The following is a 20,472-nucleotide window of genomic DNA, read 5'->3' as shown; positions in this document are numbered from 1 at the left end:
GGCTGGTCTGGAGGCTTGTGCAGGCTTCCTGATGGGAGGGGCTGGTACCTGTCCACTGATGAGTAGAGCTGGGTCTTGGCCCTCTGGGGGACAGGGCCATGTCAGGGGATGTGTCTAGAGGTGGCTATGGGCTCAGGAAATCGTTAGGCAGCTTGACTGCTGATGGATGTGGCTGTATTCCTACCCTGTGTGTTTGGCCTAAGATGTCCCAGCACTGGAGCCTACAGGCTGTTGGGTGGGGCCAGGTCCTGGTCCCCAAATGGCAGCCTCTAGGACAGTTCACATCAGTGGATGCTTCCCAGTACCTCTGTCACTGGTGAGCTCCACAGCACACCACAGCTGCACCACACCACCCCAGGAGAACTTCTAAGACCAGCAGGTAGATCTAGCCCAGGCTCCTCTGAAGTCACTACTTTTGCCTAGGGTCCTGGTGCATGTGAGACTGTGTGTGCCCTCCAAGAGTGGAGCTCCTGCCCTCAAGCCCTGCTAGACGTCAAAACCAAATGCTCTAGACTCCTCCTCTTGATGCCAGACCCCCAGGCCTGATGTGGGACTCAGAACCCTCACTCCTGTGGAAGAACTTGTGTAATGTAATTGTTCTCCGGTTTGCAGCTTGCCCACCTGGAGTGTTTGGGATTTGATTATATCAAATAAAATCTTGTTGAGTTTCTTCATTATGTCTTTGGATGTAGAATATTTTTTTGTTGTTGCTAGGTTCCAGTCTTTTTATTGACGGTCGTTCAGCAGTCAGTGTGATTTTGGTGTGCTCATGAGAGAAGAGCTCAAAGTCCTTCTGTTCTGCCATCTTTTCACATCATGAAAATGTGGCTCCTTTGTTGTTCATATAACTGACATCATGTGGTGCTCAAGTTTGAATTCTCAAGAGAGCCTGGGAGTAAACTGGTCCATTAAGGTTACTCCTTTTCTTCCGGTTGTTAAGACACACAATTCCAGGGTAGGATAGTATAACTTCTGGCTCAGTGAGGCCTGTTTAGGGTAATGACAGATCACTAAAGGCCTCTCTCCGCTCCTGTTTTCAAGATGGTGATGCAGAGCTCAGCTGGGGCACTCAGCTGACTAGCCTGCAGGTGGCATCTAACACACTATCTCCAGGCCTGGGTTAACCTACTGAAGACACGCGGAGCTCACAGGGGTCTGCAGCAGGCAATGGGTGATTCCTGGGGTGTCTCCTATCCAGTTGTGTATCATCTGGAACTCAAGTTACAGCTTTCATTTACATCTAAAGAGCACCTGCTGTTGTAAACATTAACCCATTGTGGACAAGGCTTGGCAAATTACAGCTTTTGTTTGTTAGATTCATTTTCTCCCAAACAAAAGAAGAGTTTCATAGAGGTGGACTGGGTCATTTTTCATAGTGAAGTAATTCCAGTAAGCAATTTTCTGCATCTTTTTTTGCTGTGCTGGATCTATATTGTGGCATATTATTCCTATTGTGGCAATGTATTCCTACTGCAGCACACAGGCTCTAGAGCTGGCAGGCTCTCTAGGTGCACAGTGCGGGCTTAGCTGCCCTGTGCAATGTGGCATCTTACTTCCATGACCAGGGATTGAACCCATGTCCCCTGCACTGGAAGGTGGATTCTCAACCATTGGACCACCATGGAAGTCCTGCATCTTTAAAATAAATATTGAGTGACTTGAGCCATGAGTTTGTAATTGGTAAAGACAAATACTTTATTGATTATTAATCAAGCCCTTGCTATTTTTCCATGAAGGATAAGTAAATGTTCCTTTGTTAATAATGGCTAAAAATCATACAAATGGTTTAACTTATTTACATACATAAATATAGAATATAAGCATAGAAAAAACACTGAAGCAATATATTAGCAATTATTATCTCTGGGTAGGGAATCTCTAGATGCTTTTTATTTTTCATTGTATACTCTTCTGAATTTTTCAAATTTTCTATAAGGGGAATGTATTCTTTTTACAATGGTTAAAATCCATTATAATATATACCGGTAACTACCGTGCAAACAAATGCACAAAAAAAAGACCAGAAGGAAATGAGCCAAAGGGAGTCTTTCATTCATTCTTTGTTCATCCAACAGATTGTTATTGAGCACCTACTATTGCAGAGTCATGGCCAGTTTTGAGCACCGCTATCCAAAATCACTGCAGATGGTGACTGCAGCCATGAAATTAAAAGACACTTACTCCTTGGAAGGAAAGTTATGACCAACCTAGATAGCATATTCAAAAGCAGAGACATTACTTTGCCAACAAAAGTTCGTCTAGTCAAGGCTATGGATGGATCATGTATGGACGTGAGAGTTGGACTGTGAAGAAGGCTGAGTGCCGAAGAATTGATGCTTTTGAACTGTGGTGTTGGAGAAGACTCTTGAGAGTCCCTTGGACTGCAAGGAGATCCAACCAGTCCATCCTAAAGGAGACCAGTCCTAGGTGTTCATTGGAAGGAATGATGCTAAAGTTGAAACTCCAGTACTTTGGCCACCTCATTCGAAGAGTTGACTCATTGGAAAAGAGTCTGATGCTGGGAGGGATTGGGGGCAGGAGGAGAAGGGGACGACAGAGGATGAGATGGCTGGATGGCATCACTGACTCGATGGACGTGAGTCTCAGTGAACTCCGGGAGTTGGTGAGGGACAGGGAGGCCTGCGATTCATGGGGTCGCAAAGAGTTGGACCTGACTGAGCGACTGATCTGATTTGATCTGATCTGATCTCTAGGAATGAACTTTTAGATACTTTTTTTTTTTTTCTTTTCTTTCTTTTGTACTTCTTAAAAGTTTTACTGTGAAGGAATGTCCCTCATGGTCCAGTGGCTAAAACTCTGCATTCCCAATCTGGGCATGTGGGACAGGTTCGATCCATGGTCAGGTAACTAGATTCCACATGCCACAACTAAGACCCAGCACAACCAAATAAATATTTTTTTAAAGGAAGTTTTATTGTGAATATGTTTTTACTTACAGAATGATAGGGCATTATATTTCTTAAGATTCTGATAGCACTGTAGTTCAGAAAGGAGTATATTGGTATAACTGTGTAGATGCATTTTAAAAGATGAGTTTTTGAGATAATCACTTATTTTTGAAGTAACATCCCCAAAAAAGCTTTTTCCTGCTCCTTGAAAAATTCATTTCTTTAGAAACAGAGCCATAATTTTCAGAAAGAATTTTTATTGGTGAGATTTTATAGTTCCTTCAACATTTGCCTATCTTAAGTAATTACACTTTTTATGAAGAGCAGATTTTACTTATATTTAAATCCTTTTTTCCCCCCAATTACAAGGGTTAGGGAGTAATAAAAATATACAAATGTACAGTGTAAAATGAATTTGAACTTTACAAACTATACCATGTCTTTTTGTGAATAAGATTTTTTATCTGTCAATTTATCTTTTTCAGCCTTTTTCTTCTGTTTTTCTTCTGCTTGTTTTTCAAGATAATCTTTAAGGAGATGGTCCAGTTGTGGTTCATACTGGCTTGCATGTTGCAATCCACCTTCCCTCCCTTAAAAAGATACAAAACATGAGACAACTATATTTTACAGTGGTGTCCATTTCATCATTTCATTCATCACCTATAGTGGCAAATTCAGAGTAGTTCCTACCCGAAACACCCCAGGCACTAACACAAAAGTCAGTTTTAATTCAAAATGCTTGAATTAAATACATTTTTGTTTTACCTTCACAGTGTTGGATCACACGCCCCCATAGTCGATTTTTCCTCAGACAGGCTAAATTTCCTACAATCAACAAATGCCTCCTTCCTCTGGTCAATGCAACATTCATTCTTTTTTCTGAATCAATAAATCCTACTTGTCTGGTCCTTACACAGGACAGAATAATGATCTCCTTTTCAGCTCCCTGAAAAGCATCTACTGTGGACACCTGCACAGCTTTCATGTTGGGATGGTCGAAGTCCGCCGCACTGAGTAGATGACAGAGCTAGAGGAAAGATGGCAAGAATCACACAGTGCAGAGCGTCTTCATGAAGAACCTACACCTCTCCACCTGCCCCTGGCAGCCTTTATCATTTAACTAATAGTGGGCAATTTTCATTTTGTTATTACTCACAGATTTAGTTAGTTTCTGAAATGATAAATAATTAGATGATAATATAAGTTGCAAAGCAAAATCAAAGTGGTGATTTATCTATTGCTGGGAACTCATCTGGATATGCTAATTTAGAGTTGATAAACTAATAATGAAACATGAAAAATCCTAAAAGTAAATTAATATAAATTAAAACTAGTTAGAAGTAACTGGCTGTGAGTAGATTAATATCTGGGATCTATCTTTGATTTACTGATAAAATATAACAATAGTGAAAGAACATTTTGGAAAACAGATTCAATCCCATCTGTCCCAAAACACAAAGCATACACCGTATTTCCTTCCCTCTAATTTGTTTATTTGCATTTTTGCCCCAACAGCTGTAAACGGAATTTAATTACACCTTGTTAGGTTTACATCTAATTATATAGAAAAAAGCCACAGTAGACAAAAATCTAAATGCTGATTTTTAATACCTTAAAGTCCTAAAAGCTTTTCTAGCACCAAACCAATACAACCTGAAGCACGATGAATGTAATACCAAATAATATAATATGAAATTATAATATTTAATAATGATAAGTATCATCATATGTAGTACGGACCTTGTACATCTGGGATTTGTATAATGTTATCACCCCAATCATGGAGCCCGCTATTCCACTCGCAATCAGTGATTGAATCAACTTGAGTGTAAAAGCAGCTTCTGCCACATTATGAAAGCTGTTACCTCTTTCAATCTGGAATAAGAAACAGAACCTAGATTATATTTCCCAGAAATGATACAGAAAGTCCAAGAAAATCATACAGACAACAATACAATTAAAACAGGAAACTAAACTGTGTTGACTCTTATCAACATTAATGTTATTTACCTGTTCCAGTCCTTTTATGTTATAGAAACACAGAGTTGGGAGCCATTCCAGTAAAGGGCTCCTCTCTGTTTCGGAAATGCCATTCATGAGATTTCCTTCATAAAACAGATCATTAGCAATAGCGCTGATTGTGGGGTGACAACGGTACTGAGTTCTCAACAGAATTGGCTTGTGGCCCTAAGAAATTTAAGTACAGAAAAATAAGGAATTAAAACATTTTTTTTCCTTAGGGGAAAAAAATCCACAATAATATTTTAAAGTTTAAAATTACTGCCATATTGTGCCCTTAGTAAATAAATTACAACCATGATAAAATGGACTATAAATAAATAGAACTTTAAAAAAATTTAATAAAAATATTTTCATAGTAAACTTTTTATATTAAAATTATAAAACAAACAAATCTTAGACTAATAAATTTGGTATCTAACATTATACCTTCAGAACTTATGTGGAGTTGGCCTAACACTAAATTGAAAAGCAATCTTTAAAAACAAATCAGAAATTGTTGGTGATTACCCATTAACTTTCCTCCTTGGGTACAAGTTATTTTTCACTCTGAATCTTCAAACAAGTTTCCAATTTTTAACACGTCATAAACTAATTCCCATCTATTTCAGGGCTCTCCTGGTCTTTATTTGCAAAATGTTCTATAATATTGTTTGAACATTTTGAAAAGTTACAAGGTACTCTGATAATAATATGTAATAAAATGCAGGGTTAGTGATCACATGGACAAAAGGGAAAAATAAAAATCAATTCCCAAAACTCTTTTAGGGCATAAATTTATGAACAGACAACCCATCAAATGGAAGAAAATATTTACAAATCATTTATCTGATAAGGAATTAATATCCAAAATACATAAAGAACCCCTACAACTGAACAACAAAAACAACCCAATTCAAAAATAGGCAAAGGGCTTGAACAGGCATTTTTCCAAAGATAAGTGCATGAAAGATGCACATCATCATTATACATTAGGGAAAACACAATGAGATACCACTTCACACCTATTAAGATAGCTCTTTATTTTTTAAAAATGAAAAATAACATTATGGTAAAGATGTGGAGGAATTAGAACTCTTGCACATTGCTGTTGGGAATGTACAATGGTACAGCTGCTATGGAAAACAGTTTGCAGTTTCTCAAAAGTTGGATATAGAAATAGCATCAGACCCAGCAGTTGCACTGGAGCTGTACAACAGTGGACATGGATAAGAGAAATGTTATAGACTTTTTATTTTATAGCAAAATCAATATACTTACTACCCACTACTAAAATTCACAGAGGAAAGATTCATTTTATTGTTAGATTATTAGTATTCTCCTTATCTTTAAGATGAGTACTTTCTAAAGGACTCCAATTAAAATAATTTTAGGGCAAGGACCTGGTCTTTCCCTAAATATATTTTATTTTCTATCATTTATAATCAATAAATGATAACTGTATGAATTTAGAAGTAGTACCATTAAGCAGAGTCGGTCAAAAAGAGTTTGTTCCAGTCCATTATCATGAGCTGCATCAGAACCCTGAATAGTAGGAGGAAGCTGTTTGGGATCTCCAACAAGTATCAGCTTTTCACACTCAAACCTAAAACAAAATTCTACAAATTAATCTAAGCAACGAGAAAAATATGCATTAACAAAATTTACTGCACTATTTTCTAAAATGTATTTCAAAGAATCTGAATACCATGAAATGTACTGAGAACATACAAGGCTTAATAGTGCTACTAGGTGTATTCAAAGGCTTTAAAAAGTTATGCAGTAAGTAAAGAATCCTCTACATAACTTCACTTGTCTCCACATAAAACCTATTAAGTGTCCCCTGCCTTGGCAAGGAATCAGTATTTCACAGAACACACTTTGAGAATAATGATTTTTAGAATCTATAAACTTAAGACTTAAAAACTTTCTTAGAAGTCATTTAGCTTAAACTTTTGTTTTAGAGATGAAGCCTATTAGGTTCTCATGGGTTAAATGTCTTTTTAAATAGGAGTAATATATAGTGGGGGAAAATCCAAGTTTTGTAGAAAAACCTATATGCAAGTTTTAGCTCTATTATAGTCTATGGACACAGCAAGTTATTTAATCTCTACAGTGTCAGTATGTTTATCAGTAACCTTGATATAATAATACCTTGCATGGCTGTTGTAAGGATTTAAGCATGTAATGTGTTTAGTATACAGTAGATGCTCCACAAATATTGCTCCTCTACCCTCTACACAGGGCCTTACTCTTTCCATCCCTGGCTCTTGATTAGGGTGACCAACTGGTCCTGGTGCCCATGATGTCCCAGTTTAAACCCTGAAAGCCCCCTGATGCAGGAACCTCCCAAGTCTCAGCCAGAGCATGACAGTTGATGCCCTCCTCCCTCATCCTTTACGCCTGGGGAAAAAGATCTGTAAATTCACCAAAATAATTGTGTGCTTTATTTTAAAAGTGTTTGTTAATGTTACATCCCCATTTTTTTTAAGGGAAGAAACCCCATACTTTTGGTTATGATGTGTAGAGATTTATTGCCATATATATTGCATCAAAATATATTAACATGAAAGTACTGGTGAAGTAAAATCTTTCTTGTGTATTTTCAACACTTGTAAACTGGAAATCAGAAGATTAAACATTTACTATAAAGAAGGAAAACGCAAAACAACAAAGGGGGACAGAACAAGGCCTAGGACTCGCGCCCATTAGTCTGGTCTAGTTTAGCACACCCTCCTCTGCCTTTAGGATTCCTCAGAAAGAGACGCTTTAAAAGCAGTGTTTCAAAAAAAAAAAAGCAGCGTTTCAATGGGCTGAGACAGCTTAGAAGATTTCATAGTTTCCTACATTTTAGTAGATAATTTTTCATTTTCAACTTATTTTTCTTTATATATGTTATCTACTTTCATAATCTAAAAACTATTTTCGAACCTAAACACTGGAATTATATCAAGGTAAGAACTAAAGAACATTCTTCAGTAGAGTTAGGTTCTTAAACTGTGACTAAAGAGGCACCTTTAATCTGGTTAAGATATCTGCATGTTCCAACAGAATCTAGCACTAGAACTTTCAAGGCTTTTATGAATTATGTGATTCAGGTGTCTAAACTGTCATCTAACCAAATTTTGATATACTAACTCCTCCCCCCCTCAAATTTCCTTTCACATTCTTTTCAAGAATCAGTTTAGTACTTCAATTGCTAGGAATTGTCACAAAAGTTTGGTAAGAGTTTGAACTGAGGAAATGTTTGAAATAACTGTAACATCCGAGAGTCTTTGGAAAAGAACCTTTTAGGTTACCTTGCAATGGGAAGGAGAGAAGCCGGTTCTGTCATTTGACTACACTCATCCAGGACAACCACAGGGAATTTGAGATCATTCATGCATGGGAATGGGCAGGCTGCACAGGTAACTCCAACTACTCGAACCTTCATTGTAATGAGAATGTTATTAACAACTATTAAACAAAAGAATATACTTACCAAAGAACTTGTAGGCTAAAACCATAAATGAGCTAGTCCTAATTTAATCACCACCAATCAGAAAATAGGCCACTTGACATCTACGTTTTCATTATTCCCACATAAGGAATTCCTCTTAAAAGAATTTTATTTATGAACAAGTGACGCCAATGAGCAATAGATTATAGTAACATATCAGTATGTTGGACAAGGATGTAAAATAAGTGTGTGTGTGCTAGTCACTCAGTCGTGTCCGACTCTTTGCAACCCCATGGACTGCAGCCCACCAGGCTCTTCTGTCCATGGAATTCTCCAGGCAAGAATACTGGAGTGGGTTGCCATTCTCTTCTATAGGGGATCTTCCCAAGTCAGGGATCAAACCCTGGTCTCCTGCATTGCAGGCAGATTCTTTACCGTCTGAGCCACCAGAGAAGCCCAAGTAGTTCACATAAATGACTAATTTGCACTAGCTGAGTGTAGTCAAACTAAGCCCTTCTGGATTTGGTTGGGGAAAAAGGAGGGAAGTTAAGTCCATACTTGTGATAATAACAAGCTAGTCTGAAGCATTTTGAGGACTCCTGGAACCAAAACTTATTGTAGACATTGTTATTTCCAATTTTCTCTCCTTCACCATGAGAGTATTTATTACTCATCCACACCCTTTACTGTATGACTTTGCAGTGCTTCCCCCCAGAGAAGTAGGTGAAGTATATTTCCCAGCCCCACTGACGCTGGGCTTGGTCATATGACCTGTTACAGCAAAAGGAATCTTAGCAGACATGCTATGAACAAAAGCTTTACATGTATCTATATGATCCAGCCTGCCCTCCTGCACTTCTGCCATCTGTCAGGAGAGGGCCATCATGCCACAGACAACTGTTCTCAGAACGAGAGGTTTGACCTACACCAACTGACCTGTAGAATCACTGAATCATTAAATTTGTTGTCTTTAGTTACTGAGATTCTGTTCGTTAAGCAATGGTATTTCAGCAGTAGCTCACTGAAACGGTGCCAAGCACGCTGATTGTCCCAAATCTCTTGCAGAAAGTGACCCATGTCCACACTGTCCAACAAGTGGACAACCTCCTTTCCTTCCACTCCCTTTTCTTCTCCCATGCTTTGTTTTATAGGAGAAAGCTACTGAAGACTTCTTTCCTCAAAGCTGACACCCTGTCTTGAGTCAGAACTTGACAAAGGCGATGATGCTACTTGCTACAGCCAGAGACCCTGTGTGTCCAATGTGGGCTCCCAATACCTGGATCCATGGTCTGAGCCTCCCAGGTTCTTGGACAGATTTTAAACAGACCCTGAAGGGCTTGGTTTTCTAGGAAAGCATCAAAGATAAAATTCACTTGGATATTTTGCCCAGTGTCAATAAAATAAAACATGGATTGCATAGACAGGCACACTTTAGTTGAATCTAAGCTATCATAGTTGGTTTTTTTTTAATTTACTTAAGGGAAATAAAATAGGAATAATATTCCTCTCAATAGGAATAAAAATAACATAAATCGTATACATAAATTAAAGAAATAAACAACTGACGCTGTTTCCTCTCACCTGTTTCAGCAGGGTTTTATTGGTCCCCAGTTTATGCTGCTCAATACTTTTCCTCACGTAGACTCTTTCCACAGGAGTCAAGTCTTCCTTCATGAGTGCATGCAGTTCCTTTAATTGCTCATTTTCATTTTCTGAGCCAGCATACAAACTTAAAAAACAATGACATAAAAGAATACCCTTTTATTCTATTTTAGTAGTATCACAAAAAAGCAAAACACAAGAGTTCCTAAATTAACACCAAGAAAAAGGCTTTCTCTAGTCTTCTTCAAAAACCAAACTTAAGGTAAGAGTTATGTAAAATTATACGTCTGTGCACATTCTGTGACTTTTGGAATTTGGCATTCTTACCTGTAAGGTAAAACTGGCTTGGCAATCTTTCTGACACTCCCAACTCTGACAAACTTTTCAAATCCAAGACTAAGAAGCCTTTAAAGAAAACAGGGTGAAACAGATTGACTATTTAGAAAACAGAATCTAAAACAAACTTTCATATAATATACACATTATTAAAATAACTTTGTGTAACAATATATTTTATAGTTATGTAGTTTAATGTGAAATGCCTAAACTCAAAGGCAATGCAGCTGAAAAACTTTTTATAAAATGTGTTTCAGAGAATTTTAAAAATATGTATTATCTTATGTTGAGGGCTCATGAAATGTTCATAAAATACTGATGTTAGAATTTATCACAAATAAAATTGCCCTAGGGACTCCCTGACAATCTACTGATCAAGACGCTGTGCTCTCACTGCTGTGGCCGAGTTCCATCCCTAGTTGAGGAATTATAGAAGATCCTACAAGCCGCATGGCATGGCCAAAAAAAAACCCCACAAAAATAAACAAAAAAGACAAAACTGCCCTAAAGACATCATGGAAAGCAATAGCTACCATATTTTTAGCATCAAGATTTAGTGGGAAGAGTGTTAGCCTCTTTATATACGTTGCCTTGATAATTTAATACTCCTTACAGCTCTGCACGACATCTCATCTTAGAGATGAGGAACTGAAACTCAGAGCTCTAAGTCAGGTATTTTGCTAAGTCAGGCCACATGGCTAATAAGTGAGGCAATCATGAATCAAACCTGGGCAAGTCTGTCTACCTCCAAAAGATACAGGTGACTGTTCTTCCACATCCATGACCCCCTAGTAAGGGCTTTGTGCAGCTGCAGCCCTCAGCTCCCTTCCTTCTTACGTATCTTACAGCTCCTGCTTTATGTGAGGAACGGAGGAGGGACTCACTGAACATCCGGACTTCTGAAACATCTATCACCTCAAATGGGGGATAAAGAACTGGAAAACGAAAGAAACTATGGCTCTCCAAACATCGTTTTCCTAGATAATCTTGAAGCAATTTGTTTAATGTCAAGCAATACATGAACAGACTTCAGGTTTTGTACTTTTTTAGTTTTTATCTTGGATAATAGCTATTTTTCAGTCTGAAAAACTAGTTTATATATTTTTTTCAATATAAGTGTGTTAATTCTATGAGAACACTGTAGTACCCTCATCATGGAGCAAAAAATATTTTATTTCTTCTTAAGAAATTCTTCATCCTATTCTGTCCATTGCAGTTGAAATGCGTTATCCAAGTACATAGCTAAATGTCAGTTTAGTGTGAAGAAATGTCTGGGTCCAGCTTACATGCAGTTGGGATAAATACAGATCTTAACTGCAGTCCACAGTCCTCAGGCCCTCATCAAAGGCTTAAGCATCAAAGAATCTCTTCTGTGTTTTTTGTTACCTTCCATAGTCAGTCCTCAATCTTCTAGCTTCTTGATTTTTCTCTACTAAACAGATCAGAGTTAAATTTTTATCTCAAGCTAAGCAATCTAAAGTTCTTTCCAGTTTGTCCCCAAGTAACTGCTCATTATCCTGAGTCAAAAAATGTCCTCAGCCACCATTTTAGATTACTTAGAATAGTACACACAGGTAGAACTTGCCTAGAGGGCAATCTATCAAGAAGCTTTAAAATGTTCATATCTTTTGTTCTAGGCCTAGGTTTGTCCTCAGAAAAGAATCAAAAATGAAGACAAAGATTTATGTTTAAGGATCTTGGTTACAATATTATTTATAATAGCAAAAGCTTGGAAAGACCTTACTGATCAAAACTTGTTTATAGTACAAAAATTGTTTATAGATCAAAAATCATGACATATAATAGAGCTATGAAAATTTTGGTTTCTAAGATTTAATACCATAAAGAAATAATCTTTGAGTAAAAAAAAAGCAGGACACAAAACAAACAGTATATACTGTTGAAAACTAAATTTGGAAAACAAAATGAATGTGTGTGTATGTATTGAAAGTCTGTAAAGAAATATAATAAAATGTTGCTGCTGCTGCTAAGTCACTTCAGTCATGTCCGACTCTGTGCGACCCCATAGACAGCAGCCCACCAGGCTCCCCCGTCCCTGGGATTCTCCAGGCAAGAACACTGGAGTGGGTTGCCATTTCCTTCTCTAATGCATGAAAGTGAAAAGTGAAAGTGAAGTCGCTCAGTCGTGTCCGACTCTTCGCAACCCCATGGACTGCAGCCTACCAGGCTCCTCCGTCCATGGGATTTTCCAGGCAAGAGCACTGGAGTCGGGTGCCATTGAGGTCTGCATATTTTCTACTATACCCATTACCTAATGCAATTATAAAAGTTAATTTTTAAAAAGGCTATACTTATAAATAATGGATTATTTCCCCTAATCAAGCTTTATCATTTATGTTGAAATTCAGATCATTAAACATTGGAATACTGGTAAAACATTATGTAATACCTTCTTTGCATTTTTAATAAAATCTTACACAAAAATTTTACCCTGTGTAACAGACTGCACTATTGCTTCCACGAAACAGCAAGAGGCTAACCTTTTAGTTTGTAAGTAGGAAAAAAGATCAGGCTTCCCTGGTGGCTCAGTAGTAAAGAATCTACCTGCCAATGCAGGAGACATGGGTTTAATCCCTGGGTTAAATCCCTAGAACAATGGATCGGGAAGATCCCCTGGAGAAGGAAATGGCAACCCACTCCAGTATTCTTGCCTGGAAAATCCCATGGACAGAGGAGCCTGGTGGGCTACAGTCCATGAGGTCATAAAGAGCTGGATACAACTTAGTAACTAAACAACAACAACAAGGAAAAAAATCAGATACAAAACCTGATGATTTTGGCACAAGGATGGGATAAAGGTAAAACTAAAGGTGGATCCCTCTTATTGAAACCAAAACATAATTTAATCAAACTGTTCAGCTATTTTAGTATTATGTGTTCATACAGGCAGGTAGATGAGAGAATAACCTGTAACTTGGTTCTGCAATTTTAGCCTACTTTCAAAGTAGCCACGCTAAGTTCCTGGGTCAGAGACAAAGGACTTTTATTCGTGGCATAGGAAGCAGCATAGGCACTAACGTATTTACAGTGGTTTCCTGTGGTCCCCAAGTCGTATGAGGAGACACAGAGAATCAGATGGACACCTGCCCTGCGTGGACTGAGCTGTAGGAAAGGAACACTGAGCTTGGACATCCACTATTTTTTAACAAGAAATCAGCAACTCTGCTCTTGGTCCTGGAGGGAGATATTACACCATCAGTGAAGGTTGCTTACTGCAAACACAACCGGGAAAAACATGTTGGGTTAGAGTAGTCAGGGCATGCATGGTGGATTGCCTCCCCCAACAATATATGTCCTTGGCTAGATTTTTACATGAGTATCCCATCCTGTGTCAAAACTGTCAGGTTTCATATGTGTTTTATCCTGCTTACAAACTATTAAGTCAGCCTCTTCCTGTTTCATGGACTCTGGTTCTTGAGTCAGAGACAAAGGCCTTGCCTGTCTGGCATGCCCAGCACAAATGTGCATGGACATTCAGGGCCCATGGTAGACCGCCTCTCAACAACCACCTAAAACATCAAGCACTTAAATACTCCTGTCCTACCTACCCAAGAAGCACTCTGTCAACAGCTACATTAGTAGAAGAAGAAATCAGAAGTTTCCACGGTCTTGCATTTCCAACTGTAAGAGCTTCACATTTTTCAAATAGTTGCACAAAAAACAAAATCACCACAGCCAGCAAGTAACTCTTTCCTGCTCCGAAAACGCCTTATTATTTTAAAGGGGGGGAAGAAAAGTAAAGGCAATATCGTAAATAAATTTCTGAAAAGCACACGAAATATCCATCCATCTCCCTCTCTCCTTCATTTAATTAATTTATTTAAAAATACTGCGTGCCCACCATGTGTTTAATTAGCACAAGGAGTACATGCATAGATAATCAAAAGACTTTCACATTTAACAAGACCACAGTCTACTTAGGAAGACAGACAAGTAAAGAACAATGATAAAACAATACGGTTAAGCAACACTATTGGCATCAGAGAAAGAACATCTCTCTTTCCTTTGGTGGAGATGGGAATGCTTCCTGAAAATAAAAAGAATAGGAGAACTAAGTCTTCCAGGGTAAGATATCCCAACTCTTAAGGAAAGGATCATCCCAGGCAGAGATGTGACAAAGCATGAAGCCGGTAAATATTTCTGTATGGCCTGTAACAAAAAGGCAAGAGAGGAGGTGGTCTGACAAAAAAGACAAGGGGATAAATCACAGAGTTTTGCGTGCTAAGGCTAAAAGTTTGAATTATATCTTAAAGGCCAATGGAAATCAATGAAGAATTTTAAGCAATGGAACTGACTTAATCAGATTATTATTATTATTATTTTTTTTTTTTTTTAAGAAAAACTACTTGAGTGAAGCCTGGCTTGTTGCAGTTCATGGGGTTGCAAAGAGTTGGATACAACTTAGCGACTGAACAACAACTTGAGTGAAAATATGAAAAAAGGAAAAAGTAAAGGTAGATCAATTAGAAAGCTGTGTGAGATCATGGTAACGCATACATGCTAACTTTACTAAGTGCCTCCCATGTGCCAGGTACCATTCTGAGCTATTTATCTATTTAACATTTGATCCCCCAAACCTATGAGACAGATGCTATTATCAAACCTTATTTTACAGAGGAAGGAATTAAAGCTAAAAGAGCCCACACTCTCACTAACTAGGCGATATGGAGGTACGTTAAAGGCCTGGACTGAGTCGGTACAAATGGGTGGGAGAGGACAGAAAATATGAAATGAAAATGAAATATCAATATGAAAAATAGGAAACTAGAAGCGACATCTCAGTGACTGATCTAATAGGGGGAAAGAAACAGTAAGAGAGAGGGAGGACGGTTAAGAGAAAATCACTTAATCTAGAGAGAAAGATACTAAAGGGGATTCAGGTTTGAAATAATCTATTGAGTTATTCTGGAATCTTGTTGGACTAGGAAATTACAAAGGTGCAGACTGAGTGACACAAGTTTATATAACAATGTATTTACTAGAACTGTTTTCTTTCCTGCTTCTTACCGTGTATGATCGTGATAGGGAGGGTATGAATTGCCAGTTCCTTCGCTTCTTCGACACTCTGGCGTGATGCCATCATTTGAGCTATCTGAATTAGAGCTGCAGCTTGATCCTTGTTTAACTTGTGCACCTGAATTAACTCACTAGCCAACTTCAATGTTGCTTCTATACTGAGTAGTTCAAATTTTGTGTTGATATTTGAGAAGGCTGGTGGGATAAACTTTCTCTTATTGACTCTCTTGTTGCTCGTTGTAGTTGATGAAGACCTAGTAAAAAGGCAGCGTGAAAAAGATTTTTTTTTAATGAAAGGCTTTTGAAACAGGTAAGTAGACCTATTTGTAACTTAGCCTTCACTTAATAAGCATCACAGAGAATATTTTTTTGGAGACACAAATGAACATATACCCCAGTTTGGAGGAAGGTGGATGAAAACAGAACATTTGTTGAAAACCTACTATATGCTGGCATCATGCTAAGCATTTTATGTTACTTGATGTAATCTTTACAATACTAAGTACTTAATTATCCCATATAGAGATATAGAAATATTAACCTTTTATTCCCCCAAAAGCACACAGTTAATAAGTGTATATGCTGACTTTAAAGCCCATGTTCTGTTAAACAAAATCAACTTAGACAATTAATATAGCTTCCATTTAAGGTAAAATGGAAATAAACTGGTTTTATTTCTATTAAGACTGAATTCATTTCAAAGTAGATAAATGACATATTGGATAAGGATATTTACTTTTTTACCTAGGATGTCATTACAGTGAAAAAAATGAAATACCACAAGTTAGATCATAACAATCCAAATTAGAATGTAGACTTTTTCTATCACTTTACAGTGAATTCAACATGTCACTTCCAATTTTTTAAAGAAAGGGACAAGGTGGTTGACAAATTAAAAATGAAGATATAGGTTATGTCAAGAATAAGATCAGTATCAATACATATACTGTATTAAAGCTGTAAAATGTTACATAATTTTAAATGTTTAATAATTTGCAACATAAAAGTACAAATAAAAAAATAAAAACACTCAAAAGATCCTTAAGAAATTATTCCGTAAAAAAGGAAAAATATCTGCAGTAATCCTTGTTAGCCCCAGCCACAATAAATAAATAAATAGATGAATTGTTGGGAAATGATGTGTACCCCCCTTTCTCTTTTTAATTACTAATGAAGAGGAACCCCATAATCCCCCAAAGAAAATTAACACTTCATTGGCAAAAATTTGTGTAATGTACTTTTACTCCATTTTCGTTTTCATGATTAGTCACCATTTTTGAATACCAATGACCCAAAGGTAAATAATGACTTACATTGTTAAGAGGTACTGTGTTAGAGGTAGAGTAGCTGGATTAAAGTAGTCCCGAATATTTTTTAAAGTGGTCAGCTCTGTGCTGGCATTACAAACCAATAAGGCGTGGACCACTGCTGTAGACAGAATACAAAAAATGAACATTTAATGTAAACAAATGGGCCATTAAAAAAACTATTAAATGTCCATATAACTCAGAGTTATATGGATTAGTCACAACATAAAATAAATCCTTAAGTATATGCAGAGGTCCTTTTATCCATTAACCAGTATACTACCTGCTCATTCATCCTTTATAAACCGCATAATAGATCAGATTTGGACTTCCATATACCAGTTAATGAAACAAGGACAACCGTTTTGAGCCAGGGCGTGGTGACACTGCTTAGCAGCTGGCAGTTCCATTTAACCAGCACACCACACTGTATTGGATGGTAGTGTGTGTGTAATTTCAACATTTTTTCCCTCAGTTACTTTATAGAAAAATAAGGAAAGCAGAAAATTAGAATGCTGTTTATTGGTGAGGAAACAACTGCAACAAATTTGAAAATATGCATTTGAAAAATGACAAATGTTCATTTAATTAGGCTCTTATTGAACTCAAGCTGATTGACTAGGTTTATTCAGTTCTAAAGGGAAAAAAAATCAAGTTTAAAAAGTCTATGAAATAGGTGAAGTGGGTCATTAAATGCCATGTCTTAATTAGTTAGGGATCAAATTCAACCATCAGAAATTATTCCAGAGATCAAAATGTATAGAGAAGTAACAGATTCATAGAATTGGATAGGGATTCAGCTTACCAGGCTGGGAAGATCCCTGGAGAAGGGAAAGGCTACCCACTCCAGTATTCTGGCCTCAAGAATTCCATGGACTATATAGTCCATGGGGTCGCAAAGAATCAGACACAAATGAGTGACCTTCACTTTCACTTTGAGCTTACTAAAGCTTTCATTATTAAAAACTAATAATAATTTAAAAAAAAATAAATAAGGCTCATACCCTATTTGGAGAAGGCAATGGCACCCCACTCCAGTATTCTTGCCTGGAAAATCCCATGGACGGAGGAGCCTGGTGGGCTGCCGTCTATGGGGTCGCTAAGAGTCGGATTCAACTGAGCGACTTCACTTTCACTTTTCACTTTCATGCATTGGAAAAGGAAATGGCAACCCACTCCAGTGTTCTTGCCTGGAGAATCCCAGGGACGGGGGAGCCTGGTGGGCTACCGTCTATGGGGTCGCACAGAGCTGGACATGACTGAAGCGACTTAGCAGCAGCAGCAGCAGCAGCATACCCTATTGTGTTATTAAGAATTTCTTGGGACCTCCTTGGCAATCTAGATGTTAAGATTCCATGCTCCCAATACAGGGGGCACAGGTTGACTCCTGGTTAGGGAACTAAGATCCTGCATGCCATACAATATGGCCAAAAAGAAAAAAAAGAGTTTCTAAAGGCAGATGATAAGATAGCCTCAAAATGAAAATCATTGTATCCAACTGCTCACAAAGTCTCTTGTAAAATCTACAAGACCTTCTCAATATAAAAATGGCTTATTAAATATATACTACTACAACAAACCAAGAGAATTAAATAAATCAAGAACCAGAACTTCTAAGAAATTAAGAAAATTCTTATTTATATTTTTAGAAATCAAGTATATACCATGTAAAATTCAACTATAACAGAACACTTAAGTGAGAGGTCAAGATTTTACTGTACTGTTAGTTAGTGTTCTGGGACTTGAGCTATAGAAATATTTTGTTGTATACACATTTTTACTACTACTACTAAGTCACTTCAGTCCTGTCCGACTCTGTGCGACCCCATAGACGGCAGCCCACCAGACTCCCCCGTCCCTGGGATTCTCCAGGCAAGAACGCTGGAGTGGGTTGCCATTTCCTTCTCCAATGCAGGAAAGTGAAAAGTGAAAGTGAAGTTGCTCAGTCGTGTCCAACTCTTAGCGACCTCATGGACTGCAGCCTACCAGGCTCCTCCATCCATGGGATTCTCCAGGCAAAAGTACTGGAGTGGGGTGTCATTGCCTTCTCCAAATACACATTTTCAGGAACATCATATACAGTAATAGGAAGTAGTGAAAGTGAAAGTAACCCAGTCGTGTCTGACTCTTTGCGACTCCCCGCTGTCTGACTCTATATGATCCATGGAATTCTCTAGGCCAGAACACTGGAGTGGGTAGCCTTTCTCTTTTCCAGTGGATCTTCCCAATCCAGGAATTGAACTGGGGTCTCCTGCATTGCAGGTGGATTCTTTACCAACTGAGCTATCAGGGAAGCCCAATAGGAAGTAGAGGCGGATGTTTTTTGTTGGCTTTGTTATTGCTACCAATCCATCTGCCTCCACCCCCCTCATGCATGTGTGCTCAGTCATGCGATCCCATGGACTGCAGCCCACCAGGTTTTTCTGTCCATGGACTTTTCCAGGCAAGAATACCGGAGTGGGCTGCCATTTCCTTCTCCCTTTTTGTTGGCTTTAATCAAATAATCCCACACAAAGTTAGCAGGCTTGCTTACAGTGCATCACATGTCTTTCATTCTTTTTTAATATAAAGTAATATGGTCATAGTAATACTTACTGTTAGTGGGCCAGTTCGAAGGGAAATAACCTTTCAAAGGTAGAAGCTCTACCTCATTGATAGATGATGGTCCAAAGAAAGTACTACATGCAATAAAAGTATCCAATTCAAAGTCTAGGGTTTTCGAAATCACCCAAAGATCATCTGAAAAGACAAACACTTCTACAGGTCTCAGAACAATGCTCAATCCAAAGCTACCTCGGATTTTCGTTGATGCTTAGTCCTACACTGTTTTTCAAAAAACAAATATGGTTATCATAATTGACATGATTCCACCCAGAGAGCAGAACTCATAACATTTCATTTCCATGATTTTAACTCAATTTTATGCTTTTAAAGTTACTTCATAATTATTTTTTAAAAAAACACTATAAATAAAAACATCTAACTCATTTTTCTCTTATAAAACAGTTTTATAGCTACATTTTATTTTCCCAAGGGAGAATATTAGCCTAAAAACATGCTCCGCCCTTTAATGGTTTCCATGCTCAAATTAATCTGGCAATCTGTGCACAGAATACAAGTTCCAGTTAAGAGATGCTCCAGATTAATGAATGTTCTCCTTTCTTCTCCACAGTACACTGAGCACTCATGGCTAGTAGGCTACTTTCCAGACTGCCCCTGCATTATTTCTACCATCAGTTTGAATTTACACCTACAAAGAGTCAATTGCACTTGTTCTAAAACTTACTTATAATATTAATAGCTGTATTTGCTACTATACTTTTATAACTTAGTGATTTCCCTGGTGGCTCAGATGGTAAAGCATCTGCCTACAATGCGGGAGACCCAGGTTCAATTCTTGGGTCGGGAAGATCCTCTGGAGAAGGATATGGCACCCCACTCCAGTACTCTTGCCTGGAGAATCCCATGGACGGAGGAGCACGGTAGGCTACAGCCCATGGGGTTGCAAAGAGTCGGACACGACTGAGCAACTTCACTCACTCTTCTATAACTTAATCACTATAAGTATGAAGGGGAAAATTATTGTTTAAAGAAAACTACGTTCCTACTTTGGTAAGTCCAATGTAAATCACATATTAAAACTGAAAAATCTTGAATTAAGGTTATTTGTTTAATGTGGAGCCAATTTTTTAAATTTTTATATTAACTCACATTCAATACCCCCACAGAACTTTTTTTTTTTTAAGGAAATATGTTTAGGAAACAGGAAAAGCTGACCTATAGTATAATTTATACCTAATTTATTTAAAAATACCTGCCAATTGAGGTAACATATACTTAAGCA

At 37.8% G+C, this 20,472-nt stretch overlaps 1 protein-coding gene across 6 annotated transcripts in view; it reads right to left on the bottom strand.

Annotated features, from left to right (window-relative positions):
- Positions 1-2,913: 2,913 nt before the first annotated feature.
- ZGRF1 (zinc finger GRF-type containing 1) overlaps positions 2,914-20,472 on the bottom strand; it is a 56,571-nt gene continuing 39,012 nt past the window's right edge. For 4 of the 6 annotated variants that reach the window (XM_025290278.2, XM_006046986.3, XM_025290281.2 and 1 more), the window contains 12 exons: positions 19,224-19,367; positions 16,635-16,749; positions 15,313-15,575; positions 13,854-14,013; positions 10,276-10,353; positions 9,928-10,075; positions 8,207-8,334; positions 6,390-6,513; positions 4,920-5,096; positions 4,650-4,784; positions 3,675-3,936; positions 2,914-3,499 (listed from right to left, as the gene is read on the bottom strand). In XM_025290278.2, coding sequence (XP_025146063.2) covers positions 3,339-3,499; positions 3,675-3,936; positions 4,650-4,784; positions 4,920-5,096; positions 6,390-6,513; positions 8,207-8,334; positions 9,928-10,075; positions 10,276-10,353; positions 13,854-14,013; positions 15,313-15,575; positions 16,635-16,749; positions 19,224-19,367 — 1,895 coding nt within the window. In that variant the 3' untranslated portion in view covers positions 2,914-3,338. The remainder of the gene's footprint in view (positions 3,500-3,674; positions 3,937-4,649; positions 4,785-4,919; positions 5,097-6,389; positions 6,514-8,206; positions 8,335-9,927; positions 10,076-10,275; positions 10,354-13,853; positions 14,014-15,312; positions 15,576-16,634; positions 16,750-19,223; positions 19,368-20,472) is intronic. The other 2 variants (XM_006046987.3, XM_025290282.2) reach the window with 2 other exon arrangements.

Source organism: Bubalus bubalis, chromosome 7 (assembly GCF_019923935.1).
Source record: "Bubalus bubalis isolate 160015118507 breed Murrah chromosome 7, NDDB_SH_1, whole genome shotgun sequence".
Classification (NCBI taxonomy): domain Eukaryota; kingdom Metazoa; phylum Chordata; class Mammalia; order Artiodactyla; family Bovidae; genus Bubalus; species Bubalus bubalis.
The sequence above is the reverse complement of the archived record's forward strand: the minus strand, read 5'-3'. Positions and strand labels throughout refer to the sequence as shown.